This window comes from Vicugna pacos, chromosome X (genome assembly GCF_048564905.1).
Source record: "Vicugna pacos chromosome X, VicPac4, whole genome shotgun sequence".
Taxonomy (NCBI): domain Eukaryota; kingdom Metazoa; phylum Chordata; class Mammalia; order Artiodactyla; family Camelidae; genus Vicugna; species Vicugna pacos.
In genome coordinates this window covers 49,755,422-49,770,906 of record NC_133023.1, presented here as the reverse complement: position 1 = coordinate 49,770,906, position 15,485 = coordinate 49,755,422, and the positions used below count along the sequence as shown (strand labels likewise).

At 42.5% G+C, this 15,485-nt stretch overlaps 1 protein-coding gene across 1 annotated transcript in view; it reads right to left on the bottom strand.

Annotated features, from left to right (window-relative positions):
- Window positions 1-8,780: 8,780 nt before the first annotated feature.
- ZC3H12B (zinc finger CCCH-type containing 12B) overlaps window positions 8,781-15,485 on the bottom strand; it is a 44,907-nt gene continuing 38,202 nt past the window's right edge. The window contains exons 4-5 of the mRNA XM_031675200.2: window positions 14,790-14,896; window positions 8,781-10,201 (exon numbers count right to left, since the gene is read on the bottom strand). Coding sequence (XP_031531060.1) covers window positions 8,781-10,201; window positions 14,790-14,896 — 1,528 coding nt within the window. The remainder of the gene's footprint in view (window positions 10,202-14,789; window positions 14,897-15,485) is intronic.

Below are 15,485 nucleotides of genomic sequence, written 5' to 3'. Positions count from 1 at the left end.
GTTCTGGTGTTTGTGAGATGAGGGGCTGTGTGCTTCTCCCCTTATTCTAGGGGCTAAGAGAAGGTGGGATCATAACAGAGCTTTGAGCAGGAGCTGGGTTCTGAGGCCCCTTGGGGCCTACTGCCGCTCATACCTTTTTTCTGACCCAAACCATTTTCACTCCGCTCATTGAAATGCAGTGTGGGGCCAGCTTACCAGGAAGCATCGGGCCCCAAAAGAGGCATTGGTGGCCATAGAGCCCAGCCATCATAAGGGAAATCTGCTCAGAACCTCCCTGACAGCTGGAAGACCCAGTTCTTCCTGATGCCACACAGCAGGCTTCTGGCTCATTTCCCTGCCTGCCCTCACTGGGCACCAAACAGCAGTTGAAAGCCAAAGTAAAACCTTTGTCACTTGTATTTCTGCCTAGAAAAAGATAAAATGGACTTCCCTGTGGTGGGCATTGGAGCAGAGAAATGTCTTAGGGACTGACTCAGAGGTCCTCCATGGTCACCCAGTTCCTTCAGACATTCAGAGTGCCTACCCTGTCAGCCCTGAGTTGCCAAGATGAATTAACTTGGATGAATAAACTTAAGGTCTCACCCCTCAGAGCCCTCTGCCTGCTGAGAAGGGACAAAGTCCACCAAATATGATAATTTGATCCCTTTGCTAAGTGCTTTAAGAAAGCCCTGGTGTGCCACAAGTTCTTTGTTTTTCTCAAGGTGGTGGTTGACCAAGCTCAAGTCTGGCTACAGTATTCCTCATCGCCAATCAGGAGAGTGACACCTATGTAAGAGTATGCATCTCTGTGGGGCCAGTTTGGGCCCAGACATAGGGAAATAAGGGACAGAACCAGGCAGCATTCCAGCCAAAAAGCTGGCTGAACAAGCCAAAGAATGATAAAAGGAAGGAGGGGGCATATACTATAAAAATGCCAAGAAGGAATTTAGTTGAAATGCCCTGCCAGAGCCTAGTCAAGGGTTTAAATGAGTTAGGACTCCTAGGGAGTCCCCAATACCTCTTAAAGGATATCCTGAACATCTTTGTATGTGTATATAATCATTTTTCTAGAGCTAGTCCACAGATATAATTAGATTATCAAAGGGGTCCATGAGCCCAACATCCCCAAAGCATTAAGATTTCCTGTCCTCTCTGGACCCCAGCATTAAAAATGGTCAGGGCAGTCTCCAGCACTGCTTAATGCAGTCAGTTTCTATCCAACTCTTCCCTCTCCTGCCAAATGCTAAGTCTCATAGCATCTTGGAATGTCAGCGCTAAAGGAGCCTTCAAGGAGTGTCTAGGCCACATCTAGTCAAGGATTTGCAAATGTGCATTCTGGGACACAGACTCAGCATCTGCTCCGTGGGGAGATGAGTGTTGCAAGTACTTGGTTCCCCTCCAGCACTTCTCTACAGTAGCCTGGATTTTATCTATTGTGCATGTATTGGTGTCATATATAAGACTTCTTTTTTCAAAATGGGCTTTGCTGCTAAAAAAACATTTGGAAATCAGTTCTAGTCTAGCCCCCTCATTTTATACATGAGATACGAAGGCAGAGAAAAAGGGAAGGGATTTGCCCAAAGGCAAACAACAAGTTAACAGGTTGGTATAGATCTGTGTTTCTTGTTATATCAGCATCACCTGGGTACTTGTTGGAAAAGCAAATTATTGAACCACACTCCTGACCTAGATCAGTAAGGTTGAGGGTGGGCAGCAATCTGGTTCAACAAGCCCTTCAGATGATTCTGATGCACACTATAGAGTATGAGGCGCTCTGGTATGGAGGAAAAAGCTACCCAAAGACCTAGGTTCAAGGCAAGCTCCACCACTTAATGGGAACAACCTTGGGCAAATCATGCCACAGTTTCTTCATCTGTAGAAGGATATCTGCCTCATGGGTTTATTGTAAGGATCAAAAAAAAATAATAGATGTGAAAGTGCTCTCGAAAGCTTTTCATACTTTGTGTGAGTGTTGTGGATTCATGGCAGGATTGGCATGCTTTGAATCCAGCACTCAGATCTCCATGTAACCTAGGACAAAGTGCTTTCCCCTATCCCTCAAAGACTGACCTAGGCTATCAACGCTCATTTCTAGTCCAGACCCAGGCAGAGTAAGAACCAAGGGTCATTGTTGGCTGGAGTCCTCCTGAAACCTGGAATTTGTGAAGTCAGGTCCCTGGGAAAGGCTACTTCAGATGACAAGACCTGGGGGTGAGAAATGAGGGAGGGGGTTGGGGGAGCATGGGTCAGGAAGCAACCTTAGCCCAGTGCCTTTAGACCTTTTCCTTCTGACTAGAGACTGGAGACTGATTAGATAGTCTTTGAACTGCATACATTTAACTGGGGAACAGGGTTAGGGGATCAAGGGAAAGGCGTACTGATGATATTGTTATTCAACAACAGTAACTGAGAGTCAACTCTTCTGATAGGAGATAATTCCTCAGTGATGAAGAGCATGTTTCCTGTCCCTAAGTAACTTTGTTTTGTAAGGGCATCTGCATGTCAACATAATTATAACAGTGACAAGTGCTAAAAGAGAGATATTGTTCAAGATGCCTGTAAGCCCCTGCCCCTGGAGAGAAGGACTAACAATGTCTGGATAAGAAGGAGGGACTGCTTAAAAGAGGAGGGGAAGTTAGCAGTGAGTCTTCAAAGACAAGAGTTTACTAGTCAAAACAAAGAGTAGATGGAAGGTAAAATTGTGGAGGGGATAAAGAAGAGCATGGCATGGTGAAGCACTAGTGAAGGGTTCAGGATAACTGGAATATGGGTTCAGTGAAGAACACGGAAGGTCCTGAGGCCAAAGAGGTCAGCTAGAGAGGGATATGGTCAGACAAGTTGATTTTTCACCTATGATTAAGCCTAGGCTTTGGACACTGAATTGTCCCTTCTCAGAATTCTAACTATTCTTATCATGTCCCCTATCTTCACACTATCGCTGCCCTCCAGGAAAGTCTTAGTTTACCATTCTCTAAGCATGCTTCATCCCCTCACTAAAAAGCAAGTTACAGAAGACAGGAACTGTTTCCTTCTCTTCAGTCTCTCCCTAGCCCAATATAGGCCAAGCCCCTAACTGGCACTCAGTAAGGATTTGATAAATGTATGCCTGAGAAATGTGAGAGGAAAGACAGAAGAGGAAAATGATGGGGAGAGATGAGCACTCTTAGTCCCAAAAAGTACAAAAGATAAAAGAAAAAAGAGAGATTCTCAGATTCACAAATACTAGCACCTTCTAAAGGTTCCTAGGCTGGGCTCCCCTGCAGCCATTGTGTCAACCTCTGCCTTTAGAATGAGACTGGCCTGGAGTACGTGTGGGGAGGGCAGAGAGGAGTAGGAGGCTCCAGAGAGGCCTAAGGGAAGAGCAGACACCACTGTGATAAAGGGCTCCCTGTCCTGGCAGCAATAAAGCCTGGGATTTCAGTCCTGGCTTTGCCACTAACTCCCTGTTCATCCTCAGTCAGTCAAATATCTTCAGTTCTTGGTGCCTCAGTTTCCATACCTGTAACCTGATGGAGTTCATGAAGCTGAGCACTCCCGAAATGATTTCTCCATGAACTGTAAGGTGCCAGGAGGCTTCTAGCTCTGATATTCTAGCTAAGGCCCAGCAGATGAAGTCTCTGTGGTCCTGAGGCTATTCTGGGGAAACAGTGGGTTGTTTACCGACATAAGCCTGGGCCCTGAGCCCTATACCTGGTTCTGACCCACCAGTGGAGGCCTGGCCCAGCCCAGCCCTGTGGGAAACACCAACTGACTAGCAACTAGTATACAAAAATTAGAGGGCATATATTTACTTTGATAAAATCTAGGTGAACTTGTAATAGAAAACAAATCTGACTCCATATTAGATCTGTTTCTTTGGCTTTAACCCTGTGCTCTGTTTTCTAGGCTTAGTTTTGCTAGCTCTGCACCTTTTGTAAAAGAATGTTGCCTTTAGCCTGAAATATATAGGAGAGACTACTCTCAAGGCTCTGACCTTTTGCACTTATCTAAATACAAGTTACAGAATAGAAAATAGCATTTGTTTTGTTGGAGCGTTTACAGGGACACCATGACCTGACCCACATGGACGGCTGCAAGAACAAAGAATTTCTGCAACAAGAAGTTTGAAACAATCAACCACACCCCCTGCCCCTTTTAGTATAAAAGGAGCCTGAATTCTGACTTAAGTAAGATGGTTCTCCAGGACATTAGTCTGCCATCTTCTTGGTCTACTGGCTTTCTGAATAAAGTCGCTATTCCTTGCCCCAATATCTCATCTCTTGATTTATTGTCCAGTTGTGTGGCACGCAGAACAAGTTTGGATTTGGTAACAAACTCACTCAGAGAGATCTCTCCCCTTATAGCTCACCTCAAGATTCAAGTCCCAAGGAGAGAAATCTAATTTTTCAGGAGCCAAGCGTGTGTATATGTAGGTGCAGTTATGGCTTTTGTTGTTGATGTTCTTAAAGAAACAGAGCCATTAGTGGTTAGTAAACAAAAAGTTTATGCAGAAATGAAATGTGGTTACAGTTCATTGTCAGTGATACAGCATTTCCCATCATGATTATAGGTGAAACAAATTAAAACCTTGTGAAGTTGTCATAGCACATTCATGCTAGTGAGAACATACTGCAAAGCACTGTACATGCATTACAGGGGCAGACAAAACTGGGGACAGGGTATATTTCCACTCACCTCCAGTTGGCTTTGTGTATTTTGTCATTGAGACTTACATTATGTTTGGGTCAAACAAAAAACCCAAAGAGATTTTATAAAAGTTTACAACCATTAAACAGTATTGTTTAATCCCACAAATGGATAAAGCAAACTACTATAGGTTCAATGATACACAAACCAGTACTAGAAGTATCAATCTGCCTATGTATATAGCTAGCTACACTATGACAGATATGGAATATGCTGAGCCTTTTGGCATCAACTACTTAGACAAGCAGGTACCTAAAATATACTTGTTTGCTTTCCAATGAGAACTAACTGTAGTGCCATTTCAGTCAAAGATTATGTACTCCTCAGTGTCAAACCTGAGAAGAAGCAAACTAGGGGAAGGCAGAGAAGGGTTAGGAGGAGACCTGAGCAGGGCTCTTTGGACAGCTTCACATTACTTTCCCTGTGCAGTTCCAGACCTGGTTCACAGAGTTAAAGTGTATTGATATTGTTGGCCCTCAAAAAGGGTGTTTGTATAAAGTCCCATACTTAAAGCACAGATAGAACAGTAACTGAGAGTCTCTCAAAATGAATTCTTCTATATTAGAAGAAAATTCAGTGCCAATGGTTAATAGATATCAATGTTTGAAATACTGTATAAAGATAATTTACCCTAAAATAGAAAAAAAATGGGTTTTAGAAGTATTCTCCTGAAAACAAGCAGAGAGAGAGAGAGAGAGAAAACATACATATTTCATTATTTAGAAGAAGAAAAGTTCTGTATACCATTTCCATAAGGCATCTGTCATTGTTCCTTCCATGTCTTACACCTTAAGAGAGAGTGCAATGGCCATATACTACCTTTGAAAAGGCTCCTTTTCCTTTGGGCTGTCTTACAGAAATGGTGCCCTGGATTGACCATGCTACTCCAGAGTCACACTTCTTCAGGTCAAAATAAAAATAACAACAACAAAATCACAAAAAGAAAAAACAAATCACAGAATCTAAAAATCTAAGGCCTGAACAGGCACAGACTTGCTATGAGTTCAGAAACTCTGTGAAAGAATTAAAATTACAAAGCACCTCTTGCAAAATATACTTTTTGAAAACCACACAAAACACTGTGCAGTAACCCCTGCTTAGTGTTTGGAGGTAAGTATCCTGAAGGACACAAACTTAGTCCTAAGAAGGAAGCTTGATTTTCTTATCTAGGGAGCCAAAAGGGTTCCAGTGTTTCTTTTTATTTGCTGTTTTATAATTATAGACAGAATGGAAAAGCCAAGAAATGTGCAGTCCTCAGTATGAAGAAAATGTTTCTTTATAATCACTTCACTAAGAACCAAGCTCGATTTATGCATTCATAATTGTACAGTTCCATTTATAGATCCTTGCAGATGAACCACTAACACTGACACTTTTTTTACACAAAAGCTCTTTTGCAAGGACATGTTAAATTTAATAGGCTAAAGAGAAACTTATGCAATATAATGCTTGAAACTGTATGCACAATAGCTGTTTCGTATAGTAATAAAGAGGCCTTGAAAAATTGTCTTTGTTTATAAACTACTGCCCTTTGGAAATAAAAGCTCCCTCATGACCCCTGGGCTACTCCCCTGTGACACACAGTGCCACAAACATCATAGTGAAAAGTCAGTACCAAACCTAGTTTAAGATGAGTTTTGTACATTTGCTTCTATACATTCAGGAAAAAAAGAGATACAATTTGCATCAACAAAAGGTCATCTCTGGTTATTTGAGGCATTGCTCCTAGCCGCTTTGATTCATACACATTTTATGAGAAGAGAAGAATGGCAATTGTTGTTAGGAAATAAGAAATACGTATGCTGCCATAAAAAGTATTTCCTGTTTTGGGAGGAGCTTACAATTTTTGGAGTATTAAACATGAACATATTCCAGATGAACTGCAACTGACAAGATTAATCTTGTGCTTCCTTGTAAATTGTGCAGCTAGTGGATACTGTGGTGCCATGGATGATTTTGGTAGGAAGTTGAACTAACCGGCACAAAGGCATTAGAGTCATCTAAGATTGTCAAAATTCCCTGATTTAGACATGGGACAAATTTAGAAGGTCCAAGAGGTTAAAGGTATGAAATGGTGTTTGTGTAAAATAGCAAACACTTCACTCTCTATGGACCTACCTGATAGAAAACACTTTTACACCTCAATATGCAGGGAAATAGAAAGATCAGAGGGTAGTGGATGAATGGGAAGCTATGATTAACTGAGAAACACTGAAATGCAATTTTGATCAACTAGGACAGAGACAGAAGCCAGAAAGCAGCATGCAAGCCATTATCAAATCACCAGAAACAACCCTGACTACAGCTTCACATTCAGAGTGTTTCACAGTAAGAAACATTTATAGGCAGTGTCACACCTTCTCATGAAGAAACAAAAGGCCAATACCAGGCCTTCTCAACTTTCATGAAAAAACGGCCATAGAAATTAGCAAGTTCCAGCCCAAGGAACAGTGAGCTGGTCAGTGATTCAAAGTGTTGAAATATACAATGGATTCAAAAAGGGGTTCATTTAGTACAGCTTTAAAAAAAACCAAAAACAATGAGTGCCTCTTATAGAGGCATTTAGCTACAAAGATTCCCACCCTGAGCAAGATACAAGTTGCGCAAATGGTGCCATCAACCCAAAGTCCTGCCTTCTTTAGTAATGCATTTAAGAATAACATAAGGTCTAGTGAACCCTCTGCATGCATTTGAGGTGTGTAACTGAGCCAGCTATTAACAAAAATGTTGCATCCCCTTTTGGAGGCTGCCCTTTTCCACCTAGAAAAATCCCCTGATTTTGTTTCCTAAAGAAATTCTGTTCCACCAATGATCAACCTTATTGCCCAAAGGGTGGATGGCAGGAGAAAGTGGATTACATGGCTGTGCACTGTCCTCCATTACGTTTCATCCTGTGATGTTGAATACTGCATAGGTCAGAAGTCCAAAGAGCATCCATTTAGACACTTCTGGAGTGCAGCTTTTGTGTTCATCATTTACTGCCGAATGAGTCTGGCCATCTCTCCCGTTATTAAGGGAAGCGAATTCTGGTAGTAAATCCCTTGGTGCTGGTCAAATTCTTCTGTGCTTGTCTTGCACACACCTACTATGCTTGGAACTTGAGCTTATCCATCAGCTCCTCTGAAGAAGGAGGCTGCAATCTAATCCCTAATGTACTGAGGTGAAGAGACTTAAAAGCTAAGAAATGTCAGTAAATGTTGACAAGTAAAAAGTGCAAAGAAAATAGAGCTACTTTGCTCTGGTGTCTAAGAAAGCAATGTTCAAATATTAGGATGTAGTTCATTTTCAAAACTAGTTGAAACTATGAAACGTGACATAAAATCATCAGGTCAGATTTGTGATCTATATAGCTTGGACTAAGGACTGTGCAGAGCCTATCATCTTATCATCAGCATAGAAAATGTTATATATAGACACACACACACACACACACACACACACACCTCAAACTAAATACAGACAATCATACATGCAATATAATTGCTAACAATATGTTTGAAATATAGCTCTAGAAGCTTCAATGTGACCCTATAGCTTGGTTAATAAAGGTATTGAATGGTCGGATATCCATGCAATAAAGTGTGCATTGACTTTTAAATAGCTATAAATATTCCTATTAAAAATTCTAAAAGGTTAATTCAACATATGGATTGGTCCTGTTGCTCTTACTCTCTAAATTAGGTATATAATTGATACTTTGTACCTGTAATATGTTATACATTGTGTGACTAAGAAGACAGTTGGTAATGGAATCCCTTGGGATTTCTTTCATTTAGGCTCTTCCCCTGGGTTTTGTCCTCCATTACCTGCATGGTGCAGTGCAAAAGGGCATGGGACTTGGAGTCAGAGGACTTGGGTGTGAGTCTTGACTTGGTCACTTGCTAGTAGTGTGACTTTGGCAAGTCACTTAACTCAATCTCACTGAGCTTCAGTTTCCTTGTCTCAAAAACAAGACATTAGTAAGACTTACCTCACAGGGTTGTTATGCACTTCAATGACATAAACTCTGTAACTTGTAAAGCACAACACAAAATTATTAGTTAATATTCTCAAAGTATTAGTGCATTATTAATATCATCTTTATCTCCATAGAAGGAAATAAGTCCTATGTCATGTCAACGTGCAGCTCTAAGCTTAGAAACAATCAAGGCTGCCAGTTGCTGGGCATCTGCAGTGTGGGGATTCTTCTCCATCACTGCAAGGACAATATTTGAAGGGAAAATGTTGCAGAGGTTCTTGTAGGTCTGATACTGGTGTTCTGGGATCATATACTCCCTGGAATCGTTGCACATTCCAACCCAAGGATTCCTCCAAAGTTGCTCCATCTTTTCAGGAACGCTCCGTACCATGACTGGCTCATAGCATGGTTGCATGAGGTTGTTACTCAAGGGATAGGAGTGGTAGCCATAGGAGTCCGTTGCACAGGGCAGTGGGTCCCAGCTGGCATGTTGTTCCCGGCACAGAGGAGGTCGTCTTTGCCTCATGGGGTTGCTCTCATAGAGGCGGGAATCAGAAATGCTGTCCATCCGAGTCATCACCAGAGCACGTCCTGGCTGGGTAGTTGCCCCAGCATGAATGTTGGGAGGCATAGGATAGTCTCCAGGACAGCTGGACCGTGCTCCAGTTGCTGGGTGCTGGGCATGCAGAACTAAGTGGGGGACTGACTGCTTGTGGGGGTTTTGCTTAGAATCCTCTGGGCCATAGCTCTGCACTCGAGTTAAGGCTTCATGGTAACCATGAGGAAAAGGCTGAAGATGGTTCTGAGATGCTGAGCGATGCAGCTTCAAACTGCCTTCAGGATGAGCATCTGCTACAGCCAAATACAGGTTGTTGTAAGAGGAATAGTTGTCATTCCTGGTATGGCTCATACGATTGTCAGGACAGAGGTTGGGATTCCGGGCATACAGGCCCCGGTCTGCTTCAGCCATGTAGTACTCTCGATTATGCATGCTGTTGATGTTCAATTTGGAGAAGTCGCCTAACATCGAATAGTAGCCGTGGTCCCCCAAGGACTCAAACTTCGGGTATTGCTCAGCATAGCTAATAGGGGTCCCATGGCTGTTGGTAACCAGGATTGGGGGGTACTGCATGCTGGTCATGTGTTCCAACGAGGACTTCTGGTGGGAAAAATGAGAGGATCCTGGCACTGGGCTACTGGCTGAACGGGTGTTGAGTGCACCCACTGCATGGCTTTTGGTGGGTGGGATTGTGGGGACACTTAAAGCAGTCACAAGTGAGGGGACAGAGCTGGCCTCAGGCTTACGGGCAATGGACAGCCATTCCTCAGGCTCCACAGCCATGGACCGGATGCTGGGCTCTGACTGGCGCTTGGGGGCCACACGTTTGACTTCTGAGGTTATCTCAGCTTTGGCACTAGACAGCCCCGTGACACACTTGGCTAGGGTGCCTTCACTCATGGTTTTCACTGTGGACAGTTTGGCACTGATGCGGAGCTCATCAGCCACTGAACGCTGGGGTTGGTTGGCCCGCTCTGGATGGTAGTATTTGCACTTGTGGCCGTAGGTGCATTTTTTGCCTGAAAAATAATGCCTTGGTGTAAGACTCTTTCTCAGAGTGATGCAACTCTCTGTGATAGAAGCTGTCATAACAATCTGGTCACTCAGGTTAGAGTTTTACTGTTTGGGGTGAAGGTAGAAAATTAACTGTCCATAAAGACAAGAGATGCACAACACCAAGCTGGCATCACACACGGTGAAGGGAGAAGGAAGGAGTGGAAAGTTGGGGAGGAAACTGCGGTGTGGAAGCTAAGAGCTGAGCTGTTGAACAGCCTTCATTTCCCTGTAATTCACAACTTTGCCTCAGCATAACCTGCCTGCAGAGGCAGCAGAGAGCAGCAGCAGGCAGCACAGGACATGTGCAAAGAGCACTGACCTGGAGGCCAGTCAGACCTGAGTTTTAATTCCAGCTATGTCACTTACTGGCTGTGTGATCTTGGTAAGTGGTTTTACTCTCTGAGCCTCATTTTCCTATTCTGTAAACAAGGTTCATAATAATGCTTATATTAGAGGGTCATTGGAGGATTAAATGAAGATAATGAACATGAAATACTCTATGATTTAAATAAATGTTAACAGAGGACAAAACCCAAGATGCTCCATAAACAAATGATTATCCAAAGAGTTAACATCCAAAGTAGCCTCAGACCGGACAGCCCATGCCACACTGTGAGGCTCACAAACTTTGTAACAGAGGGACTTGGGTAAGATTATGAAAGTACTCTAGAAAACTATATTTAAAAAAGGAAATGAAAACACATTTTGGAAGCAAATTGGACAGTACAGGTTGGAAGAAAACAGTATCATTAGTCAACAGAGGGTGCAGCCACCTGCCTAAGAGACACGTCCTTCTTGGGGCCAAACCTCATTTGGCATTGCCTTTTCAGCTTCCACAGGCCAAGTGTCTTTCTGCACTTCCCTGCCTCCAGCAACACTGCTCAGGACAGAGGCAGCTAGAACACATGAATCATTTTAACCAGTGACAATTCATCTTTCCTTCAATTCTAGTTACCTTTTCCTCATGTAGTTTCAAGGATGTTTCTTCACAAGCCTAACTGAAAATACATGAAGACATAGACTTTAACTCACAGAAAGTGGACAAGCCAGGATTTTCCCTTTGAAAAGGAAACTTTAGGGGCCCAAGATGGCAGAGTAGAAGGACGCTGGTAGCTCACCCTCTCCCACAAATACACCAAGACTCACATCCACAGACCCACCCCGCCAACCAGAGCACCTGCCAAACTCCAACAGAACAGCACCCTCTTCAAAAGATAGAGATGCCAAAGATCTGGTGGGAGAAAACGAAACAAAGAAAGAAGAAAAGGCAAAACAGTGAGGGACCGGTCCCGTGGGGAGGGAGTGGCAAAGGAGGAATAGCGCTCATTCGCTGGGTCTCCCCTCCTCCAACAGAGGCCAGCGAGACAGAGGGGGAGCCTCCGAGGCTCAGATCTGTATGGAGCACCCCTTGAGGGACAGAACTAAGTTAAACGGGCACAAAGTGTCCCTGCGACACCCCGCCCGAGATGTAAGCCTGCAGCTGGGGGACAGGACAGGCTGCCCCAGCTGGGCGGAGGACTGGGGCAGCTGCACTGAGGCACCCCTGGGGGACTGCAGGGTGCTTCATGCCATGAATGAGTGGGTACACAGGGCAAAACAACCTGGGCCCTCCATAAAACAACACAGCTGATGTGCTTTGGGGGGAAGGGTGCATACCCCCATCTCTGAAAACACACAGAAGGTTTCTGGGTGAAGAGAGGCAGGGTTCAGGCACAGCCCCCATATCCTCCAACACTTAGCACCCAGGTGGGGGTGGGGTCGAAACCTGAATCTGTACCTAAGGGCTTAGCAGCCTCAAAGCCCAGAAGAAGACTTGTTTACAGCCTGAGGCAGATAGGATCTTTCTGCCCTGGTACTTCAGAGAACTCGCACCACCAAGACAAACAAGGAGCTGAGTTTTGGCACAGAGAAGGGGTGAGGCTGTTCCGCGGTCTTCCCTGAGCCTGCCTATGGAGCGCAGACCTGAGTCGGAGCGGGCAGCTGCACAGAGCAGGGGAGCGACCGGCACTGGGAGAGGGCTAGTGGCCATGTGCCTTCCTGGCAGGAGCGCGCATCTGACCGCGGTGCTGGGAGGTGCGATCCGCCCGCCTACCTCGCCCGAGCACATCTGACTTCACATCGGGAAGAGGAGTGACCCACCCATCCACCACGAAGGAGAGCAGCGCCTGACCACAGTGTTGGGAGGGGACGCAATCTGCTTGCTGACAGGCACTGGGAGCAGCACAGATGAGGGAGCCAATGGAGGGCCTCTGGAAACAGCAAGCTGAGTTCACGAAACAGGGTGAAGACAGAAAGACTTCTCAATAAAATCATTAAGAGCGCACAGTCTCCAGGAGCACACCCCCCCTTTTTTAATCTCTGTTCTATTTTCTATTACTTTTCTAATTTTTACTTTTTAAACAATTATATATGCTTCCAGTTTTAATCCCTTTTAAAATTTTCTTTTAAAATATTTTTGTTATTATTATTTTTTAAAAATCCACCTCATCGCATTTTTATTTCTTTTGGTTTTGATCTCCTATTATTGATTATACACAGGTCTCATATTTTTTTTTGCTCTTTTCTCCTTTTTGAAAGGTTTTTAAAAGATGTCTCAACTCGATTGCTAGTCTGCTTCAACTTGCTCTTCTATTATTGATTATACACTGTTTTCAAACCTTTTTTCATCCCTTCATTTAAAATTCTCTTTTTATATCATCTTTTTTTAACTGTTCTATTTTCAACCACCTTTTTAATTTTTACTTTCTAAACAATTGTATATGCTTCCAGTTTTAATCCCTTTTTAATTTTTCTTTTAAATATTTTTATTATTATTCCCTTTAAAAATCCACCTGATTTCATTTTCATTTCTCTTGGTTTTGATCTTCTGTTATTGATTATACACAGGTTTCAAATACTGTTTTTTGCTCTTTTTTCAAGGTCTTTAAAAAGACGTCTCAACTCGATTGCTAGTCTGATTCAAATTGCTCTTCTATTATTGATTATACACTGTTTTCAAACCTTTTTTTCTCCCTTCTTTTAAAATTCTCTTTCTCTGTCTCTCTTTTTTATTTCTGCATAGGCTTTAGGTAGATAAACTCTTTAAGGACCACAATAGATAACTGATACTCCATAAGCCACAGTGCCAGAGAGATATGAGCAAGATGAAGAAGCAGAAGAGCCACTCCCAATTAAAAGAGCAAGAGAAATCCCCTGAAAGAAGGATCAATGAAATAGACATTGATGGCCTACTAGGTCAAGATTTAAAAAAAGGAGTGATCAAAGTACTGAAGGAACTAAAAGAGATAGTGTTTAGATATATAAGATATGTCAAAAATGAAATTGAAGCTGTAAAGAAAAGCCAAGTAAAATTGCTAAACTCATTGGCTGAGATGAGAGCTGATCTAAAGGCTGTACAAAGCAGACTAGATAATGCAGACGAACGAATAAGTGACCTAGAAGAAAGGACAACAGAAAGCACCCAATCAGAACAGCTGAGAGAAAAACAAATAAAAACTAATGAAAATAACATAAGAGACCTATGAGATAATATAAAGCATACCAATCTACGCATAATAAGGGCTCCAGAAGGGAAAGAAAGATCAAAGGGGATTGAAAAAGTATTGGAATAAATCATGACTGAATACTTCCCAAACTTAAAGAAGGAATCACAACATTCAAAAGTCCACAAATGACAAATGCTGGAGAGGCTGTGGAGAAAAGGGAACCCTCCTACACTGCTGGTGGGAATGCAGTTTGGTGCAGCCACTGTGGAAAACAATATGGAGATTCCTCAAAAGACCAGGAATAGAATTCCCATATGACCTAGTCATCCCACTCCTGGGCATATATCCAGAAGGAACCCTACTTCAAAAAAAAAAAAACAAAACACCTGCACCCCAATGTTCATAGCAGCACTATTTACAATAGCAAAGACATGGAGACAGCCTAAATTTCCATCAACAGATGACTGGATAAAGAAGTGGTATATTTATACAATGAAATACTATTCAGCCATAAAAACCGACAACATAACGCCATTTGCAGCAACATGTATGTTCCTGGAGACTGTCATTCTAAGTGAAGTAAGCCAGAAAGAGAAAGAAAAATACTATATGAGATCGCTCATGTGTGGAATCTAAAAAAAAATAAAGAAAAAAAAGAACATGAATACAAAATAGACACAGACTCATAGATGTAGAATACAAACTTGTGATTGCCAAGGGGGTTGGGGTGGGAAGGGACAGACTGGGATTTCAAAATGTAGAACAGATAAACAAGCTTCGACTGTGTAGCACAGGGAAATACATACAAGTTCTTATGGTAGCTCACAGCAAAGAAAGATGAATAACATTGAATGACAATGAATATATATATATGTTCATGTATAGCTGAAAAATTGTGCTGTACACTGGAATTTGACACAACATTGTAAAATGTCTATAACTCAATAAAAAATGTTAAAAATTAAAATAAGATAATAAAAAGAAAAGGAAACCTGAAGATAAAAGTATTCACAGAGTTCTTATGCTTCCCTTAGTACAGAGCTCAGTTCTTCACATAAGTACTCACCATAAGGGCATGGTTGCTTCTTATGCTCAGGAACAACAGGTCTCTTTCTTAAGAAGTTTTCAAGGCTTGGGCCATGGCGTCCTAAAGGATCATCTGGAGGCATAAATCTGAAAGCAAGCAAGGCAGTGGTAAATGTCTTCAATTATGTCCCTACTTTCCCTTATCAGGAGTTCAGAACATCATTACCTTTTGCCTATACTGTTGTAATGGCCTTCTAATATTGCCTTCCTGTCTGAATTCTATCTTCTGCTAAGCCAGTAGTTCTTCCCTCTGTTCCTACTTGAACACACACAAAAAGGATGATTTCTCCTGTCCATCTTTCTTCCATGGATTATATGTTCTGGCCATATAATCTGGCATAACACTGACATGCCTGCTGGTTCCCTTAACGTGCAACCTACTTTTACATCTTTATAGCTTTATTCATGATGTCCCCTTTACCTGTACCCAGCAGCCTCCTTTCCTCTGTCTGATAATATCTTAAATGTTATTTCCCCTGTGAGGTCTGTTCCTATCACTTCACATAGACAAGGCAATTTAAAAAACTGTAATCATAGCACTTATCATAACACAGTGTGGTTATCTCTCTCTCTTCTCCAGTACACTTTGAGCATCTAAAGGGTAAGTCTTGTTTCTTGTTTTATCCCCACGGCAATCAGCACAATGCTCGGTAACACAGTAAGTATTCAATAAATG